Source organism: Periophthalmus magnuspinnatus, chromosome 7 (assembly GCF_009829125.3).
Source record: "Periophthalmus magnuspinnatus isolate fPerMag1 chromosome 7, fPerMag1.2.pri, whole genome shotgun sequence".
Taxonomy (NCBI): domain Eukaryota; kingdom Metazoa; phylum Chordata; class Actinopteri; order Gobiiformes; family Gobiidae; genus Periophthalmus; species Periophthalmus magnuspinnatus.
The window spans coordinates 30,970,202-30,978,093 of NC_047132.1; the positions used below are offsets into that span (position 1 = coordinate 30,970,202).

Consider the following 7,892-nt stretch of genomic DNA (forward strand, 5'->3'; position numbering starts at 1 on the left):
TTTGCAATGAGGAAACGACATTATCACATCGATCAGAACATAGGATAATATGGCTGCTTTAATAACACGGGAACTCCTGGTTGACTAAAGTGACAGCGATGTGAGGTGTGTCTATTTAATGCCACTTATAAAGAGAACATTCTGTAAAAATAATAATATTAATCATCATAAAGTAGTCCCTGCCCAGTCCTCAGCTGCAGTCATTATCTCAGCGTCTCCTTATAGCCCGGACTCCCGCCTGATCTGGTCTCGGGCTTTTCTAATTGGATTACGCTGTCTAAATCATGGTCCTGCTAGGCTTCCGTACAGCTACTACACAACCAAACGTCAACGCGGGACACAATGATGAGCATAGACCGGATAAAGACGTGGACTGAGCGAGTGCGACGTCACCCACGGCGCTCCAAGTTTGGAAATCTGACCGCGAGTATCATCAGGATCGGAATCAGAAGACTTTTATCGCCATTGTCAGTGAACACAACTCACAAACGAGGACCTTTTTTCGGTGATAAAGTGCAAAATAAAACACCAAATACTAAGAATATATAAGCTTAAAAAGATATAGCAACCAAAGAGGCAATCTAGAGCGAATTAGTTGAAGGTAACGCCCCTTCCCGCTTAGCAACACTGTCAATCAAACCTGTTGCTAACGCTACCGGGAGTGACCTCAGGGAAAGAAGATTCGTGTTATTAATGTGTCTGTAACTCAAGATATGAACAATAGCGAAAAAAAACCATACCAAAATCATGTAGAGCAGGTTAATACAAACATTTTAAGACCAAAATGTCGAGTCTAACAGCAGCAGTTACACACAGAAGGGCCACAGTTTTCCAACGTAAAGCGAATTGGGGCCAGAGTCGTTGAAGCCGGAAGCGCGCATATGATCGCTTCATCGTCGGAATGCGGCGGCTCGCAGGTTAGCTGTGTCCGTTTATATCCACAGTCTATGGTGATGACGCACATGTTTATAAAATTGTTCAATGGATGAGCTGAAGGCACAACAGCACAATGCTACGTCTTTGTGAAAGGACCAGCTGTAACGAGAACAACCAGCTGGGGGCTCTTTTCCCGAGTCATGAAAGTTCAACGACTAAATATGAATAAAGTGAATTCATCTCCAATCATTGTTAATGCAAACTGTTATATTTTTATTTCTTTTCCAGTCACAAAAGGTCACATGTTTGCATACTTTGTCGTGAGGCCTTTAGCTTTAAACTTCCAAATAATTTACCATTGATAAAAATAATTATAGCTGTCCTCTAACGCTAAGCAGCTGGATTTGTTCTATTGATTACATCCTGTATTACCACATGATGACATCACTAGGTGGAGTGTTTTCTGTTTGAGAGAAGAAGGGTTTGGTTGTGAAATATGAAACAAAACACAGCTCCAGGTCTGTTTGTGATGAGGAGACAACATTAGAACAAATCTGAAAACAGTGTAATATGGTCCTTTTAACAATAACTGTCCAGGATCAGCCCATGAGTGTAGGATTTCCCAGAATGCACTCTGGCGTCCCTGGCTGGACACACCAGAGCAGGGCCGGTCCAGGAGATCCCATGTCTTCATAAGCCGGAGCGTAGCAAGTGGGATTCATCCTCTTATTCTCAGAAGGGATTTGAGGCTTTATTTAGTGCCATTTAGAAAAAGCTTACCATTTAACTGCAGGCGTGCGCTCTACAGAATATTTCAGATTCTTTATCAGCAGTACTTCTGTCACAGTTCAATCAAAACCAAACATAAAGGGCTTAAAGTCACCGCAGATGTCTTTGTTAGGTACACTGGCATATATCCTTTTGTGATCTGCTGTTTTAACAAGAACAAAAGTGACCAACCTTTCAAATGGTCCTACAATGGGACGCCTCTCTCAATCTCTGCTTTGTCAAACGCTCTGTACTGATGGCGTTTAACCCGCTACATCGGTGACACCCAAGACCTGTTAACCCCTCTGGGCTCAGGCCAACAATGACCCCCCCCTCGGAGCACAGAGATGGGAGGTTTGACTGAGCTTAACAATATTTAGAGAGCTGATTGTGTGTTTGAATTCCACAACCAGGAACGCAGCTGCCTGGACTGGGACAGGCTAGAAACGTGATGGTATGCAAGTGTAAACGGCTCCTGTGTGGTCCCTGGCACCAGCGCAAAAATACACCAGGAGTCTGTGGGAGCCTGAGATGCTGTGGGAGCTCGTCCTGGTGTGAACAGCTGGAGGCGTGGCTCGTGATGTCACCTGTAAGGGGTTTAACTCAGAGTGAATCCGAAGCTGCTTAGCTCGTGACTGCTCCTGTACTTTGTCACCTGCCAGTTAACCTGATAACAGCATAGCACGCTGTTTATGGTCTAAACAAAGTCACACGGTAATCTTCTTCCAGAAACTATTACAACTATAAAAAATCTGATTCACCTTGCTTCATGAATCAGCTCTGTTACTGTGTGAGAAAACCTGCTGTATATGTTATATATAACTGCTACAGTACATGTAGTTTTGTTATTGGAAATATCTGCGTTCATCAGTTAGCACGTGGTTATTTGTGGCTGAAGAGGCAGCTTGGACCCACAGCTCAGAGCTGTGCCGTTACCAGGCAACAGTGCTCACAGAATCGCTCCATCTTCCTGCATGTGGAGGTTAATATTAGTGCCCGTTTACCAGTGCAGCTATGGACGAGCCTGAGATGATAATCATTATAATCATTAAAGGGGAGGTTACGCTGGGGTTCAGAGGGCTTGAGTGTGGCTTTAGTCCATGTCATACAGAGTCATGAGGGGCAGAGTTTGGCTCAAGATCAATATTCCAAATCATTAGTGTGATCAGCACAGGCCAAATATACAAGAATCACAATGATAATGTGATTGTAATGTAATGTCAGGGATTTCCATCTGATTTAGAGTCACATCTGATCTTATAAATAGAAATTATTTAAAATACGTTACATAAATATTTGAATGATGGCACTTTAAAAGAAAATGTATTATGACAATAAAAAACACTGTAACAAAGCATCTCCACCACAGTGATCAGACACACAGAGCAGCTCATTATTTTGGCCTCTGGTGCTGCTCTGGTGCAGACGCAGAGACTCCTCAGACAATCTTCCATCAAACCCACTGAATCTGAACACTTTGTTTAATTCACTTTGCCCAGTTTCCTGTTCGTCTTTCAACATCAGTAAAAATCACAGTGAGATCTGCCACAATAACATATTTTGAAGTTCGATATGTCATTAAAGTAAATACAGACAATAAACGATAATACTGAAGCCCATTTATGGCACTGACACAACAACCGAAGAGCAGATTGAAACCATAAAAACACGCCTAAATCCACAATATTGTTAAAAATCATGAGCAACAAATAAACAGCAGAATTAAACTCTTTAGTACTTTAGTTTGAATCTGTAATGAGTTAAACAAGTTATTCATTCAACCTTTTACAGCTTAAATCTTATTGTATGGCCAAAAAATTACAAAATATCCCTACACATCACAGTAGTAGTTTAACTGCTCTCTACGACCTCCAGTTTTGCCCTAGACATGACAAAGGAAGCCATCGAGAATACTGGAAGAATGTGTATTCCCGTTGATAGGATCACGTTTTCCTGACGAGTCCAAACAGATTCCCGGGCTGGGAGCAGAGATAAAGGCGCATTTCTATGGCTTTTCAAAAAAAGACATCTCAGTGTTGATCTACAGCCAGTAAAACCTGCTCCTCGACCCCACGCTGAAGAAATGAACTTCTGCCACAGCTCTGCAAACAATAGAGTTTATTACCTATTCAGATGTGTTTGTTCGCTGTAATAAAACTCACACATGGGTATCTCAACTCAAGACTTTGATTAAAAAGAAAATACGTCTGTCTCGGGTTTGATCTTGCATTGTTAATCCCTTTTACTACTTTGTGTATTCATTCCATTGAAAGGCCCTTTGACTCTCTGTCTCTCCAGCAAAGAAATGCATGGGAAAAAGTGCGCAAGAACTGTGGTCGAAGAAGTAAAAGTTCAAGGCAAAAAATACTCAAGTAAAAATAAGAATATCACATGAAAAATTGGCTTAAGTAAAAGTCTTAAGTATCCATTTAAAAACATACTTAAAGTTGAAATATTTCACGTAGATTTTAAGATCCATTGAAGCAATCTTGTCCAACGGAAACAAATAAATCGATCGTTTGCTCAAATTTTTAACATGATCTCAAACAATAATTTAAAAATAGTTCAGTTTTTCAGTCCTGTTCAAAAATATATTGGAGTAGAAAGTACAGATACTGCTCTCAAATGTAGTTAAGTAAAAGTAAAAAGTATCACAGCACAGATAGCTAAAATTTGTATAGTACTTTACTACTTTTACTCCGTTACATTCCACCATTAAACACAGCCCAAAGCTCCCCCCCTCCCTCAACTCTGCACAAACACGCCGTCAGACCACAAGCGCTCAGTGCCCTCCAGTATCTGACTAAACTAAAATCAACCGTAGAAATTAGAAGAACTCTGGCTTAGCAAAAACAGGCTCTTGGCAAAAACATCCACCCCCCCACAGTGAGACAGCTGGAGACCGGAGGAAGAGCCACCGCAGAGGAGGACGTGAGACGAGAACGACTGAACGCATTCGTCAATACACAGATTAAACCGGCAAACTCATGAATGAAACGACACGCCGGTCAAATCACAAGACGGTGAGGAGCTCTGTGGACATATATCGAAACCAGATGACACGGGACAAGCCGGACCACTGTTTCAGCCTCTGACAAACTTCCTTTATCTCTCCACTCACAGCTCGACACATTCTTTCCATTCCCGAAAGGTCGTTACTCGTCCAGTTTCCGCTCCAGCTTCTTCTCCACTGAGCGGGAACGTTTAAAATTCAAACGCGCTCCCGCCTCTGCGAAGTTAACCAGTTCATCGCATGGGAGGATGATTCACCAACAGAAAATGACATTACCTCATTGAAGGAACTGTATTTAATTAGTTCATTATATTAGAATTATAACAACGCAATAGTTTCAAAGCGGTGGCACGGCATAAAAAAGGCAAGAAGTACGAGCTGAACGGCAAGGAAAGGGTGAGGTGTGGGATAAATAAATAATAAAGGCAGGGGATTGTGGGGGATACCCTCAGCCGGAGGAGGGGGGGGGTGGGCGCAGCACAGAACAGCACAGGGAGGGGAGCCTGCACGTGTCTATCCTTCATATCATGTAGTTGACCTTGTAACATAACTGCTGTGGATATATACAAGGTTTATTACAATTAAAACATAGATTTTAACTTTAACTGAATACATGCACCAGAGATAGTATTCTGAATATTAATTTTGCTTTCAGTACAAATATTCTTTCATTTGTTAGTACTCAGATTACAGTTACTTCCTTAAATTTTGAAAAATACATGGTAGTACTTCATCAGGTAATTTTGTCTCTGGACTGCACAGTATTAGTAAGAAAATTATTTAGAATATGAGTGATTTTTCATCTTAAATTGGACATAAATGAATGAATAACAACAAAAATCTACCTGTTTGCAAATATATACCAAGTTTTTAAAGCATAATATAGTGCAAATAGGTGTAAAAGTATTCCTCAGTACTCAGAATATAGTTACTTTCTTAAATTTTAAAAAATACATGACAGTGGCTTTGGACTGCAGAGTATTAGTGATTAAATTATGTAGAATATGATGATTTTCCATCTTAAATTGGACATAGATGAATGCACAACAACAAAAATCAACCTGTTTGTCGAGTTTTTAAAGTAAAACATAATGCAAAACGGTGTAAAAGTACTCCCAAGTGCTCAGAATACAGTTACTTCCTTAAATTTTTAAAAATACATGGCAGTGGCTTTGGACTGCACAGTATTAGTGAGAAAATTTTACAGAAACACCAAAGAAATTGGACATAACAACAAAAATCAACTTGTTTGCAATTACAAGTCAAGTTTTTAAAGTATAATATAGTGCAAACAGGTATAAACGTATTCCCCAGGGCTCAGAATACAGTACTCTGATTGGCCCATGTAGGAAATCTACTGAATACTTGAATTAAAATGTAACTAAATCCATTTCCAAACTACTTTTCCCATCATTATTTGTAAGTAATAATACACTGGAGAAGCTAAAGGTCTAGACTAGATCATGTGTTAGTGGAATCCCTCTATGGCAGCAACATAAATAGTTAAAAAAGCACATTTATCCTCAGATCTGACCTCTTTAAGCTGGTCCAGCTCCTGCCTGATGCTCTCATACTCCACCTCCAGCTCCTCATATTGCTGTTTGAGTTGCTGCTTCTCCTCCAGCACCACCAGCCCGTACTCTGCTGCCTGGATCTTCTCGTTCGTGGTCTCGGTCAGTTCCCGGGAGAGCCGCTCGATCTCAGCCCTCATCCACCCGGGAATGTTGTCCGGATATCCCCACTGCTGCTGCTGCTGCTCTTCCACGGACATGGTCGGTTCCAACGGCTAACGGTTGACGCACGAGCCGACGTGAGGCGCGAGGGATGCGGCGTTCACCTTGAAGAAGAGGCGCGAGGGCTTAAATTCGTCTGTATTTAAACTGCATGATTGTTACGTTTGCGTTTCTCGGGGCTGGCCACGCGTCTTTGGTCATGTACGTTTCTAAACTCGCTGTCCGTGTACGCGGGGGAGGGGGGAGTCTTAATGCTGCATCGCTGAGGTGCTCCGGTCCCTTCGCCTCTCCCCCGGCTTTTAGCGTCTACAGCTCCGCAGCAAACTTACCAGAGCCAAGACGGAGGACAGGAACGCACGACTTCCGGTTTCAACCTTTCACGCTAAAACCAAATGTAACAGATTGGGCACTTTGACTTGCTTCCGCGCTATCAAAACACATAATTTAAGTCTGTATTTTACAAGAATCGATCAAATAATACAAGCATTACTGATTAAACCGCACTTTCTCATGAGTGTCAGTATTACTTTGTCTTATTTTGAAAGTGCGTGCTCACGTTTTCCGGTGTTTTCATACTTCAGATCAGCCGGCTTTGAGGGAACAGCTGACGGACGGTTTGCTCATACAAAATGCACTACGCAACGTGCGGGGGCAGCGCCACGCTCGCCGCAAAGCCCGATGGGAAATGTAGTCTTTCCGTTGCGTCTTATCCGATTGTTCAACAGCTAACAGCGCAAAATAAACTCATGCTCCCGTCATGCCTGGCGAAGGTGCCGATGTGGAGCGCGGAAATCAGCTACGAGAGTGAGACCCGCGGCCCCCTTGTGTTCACTTGTAAAAACGCGCAGATGAAACTCATTTTATCGTCAACCCGTTTTAGAAGGAGGAGGTAAAGGGCCACATCCACTTTTAATATTCAGAAAGGCTAGCAGTTAGAAGTTAGCATTTATAAGTTAGCAGTTAAAAGTTACAAATTAGAATTTAGAAATGAGCAATTAGAAGTCAGCAGTTAGAAGGTAGAAGATAGAAGTTAGTAGTTACAATCTAGCAGTTAGAAGTTAGAAATTAGCTGTTAGAAGCTAGAAATTAGCTGTTAGAAGCTAGAAATTAGCTGTTAGAAGCTAGAAATTGGCAGTTAGAAGTTAAAAATTAGCAGTTAGAAGTTAGAAGCTAGCAGTTACAAGTTAGAAATTAGCAGTTAGAATTTAGAAATTAGAAGCTAGAAATTAGTTGGAAGTTAGAAATTAGCAATTAGAAGTTAGAAGTTAGAACTTAGAATCTAACAGTTAGAAGTTAGCTATTAAAAGTTAGCAGTTAGAAGTCTGAAATTAACTGTTAGACGTTAGCAGTTAAAAGTTAGCAATTTTTTATTTTTATCATAGCCCGTTTTAGAAGGAGGATGTGAAAGGTCCTCATCCTCTTAATATTCAGAAATAGACCATGATGACGCACTGCTATGACACTTTTTTACGCCTACATTAATCTCTTATCCATTCCAAATA

General features: G+C 41.3%; 1 protein-coding gene across 1 annotated transcript in view; it reads right to left on the minus strand.

Moving 5' to 3' along the window:
* The window catches only part of LOC117374186 (protein bicaudal D homolog 2), a 57,973-nt gene extending 51,282 nt beyond the window's left edge, over window positions 1-6,691 (minus strand). The window contains exon 1 of the mRNA XM_033970364.2: window positions 6,192-6,691. Coding sequence (XP_033826255.1) covers window positions 6,192-6,428 — 237 coding nt within the window. The 5' untranslated portion in view covers window positions 6,429-6,691. The remainder of the gene's footprint in view (window positions 1-6,191) is intronic.
* Window positions 6,692-7,892: the final 1,201 nt, after the last annotated feature.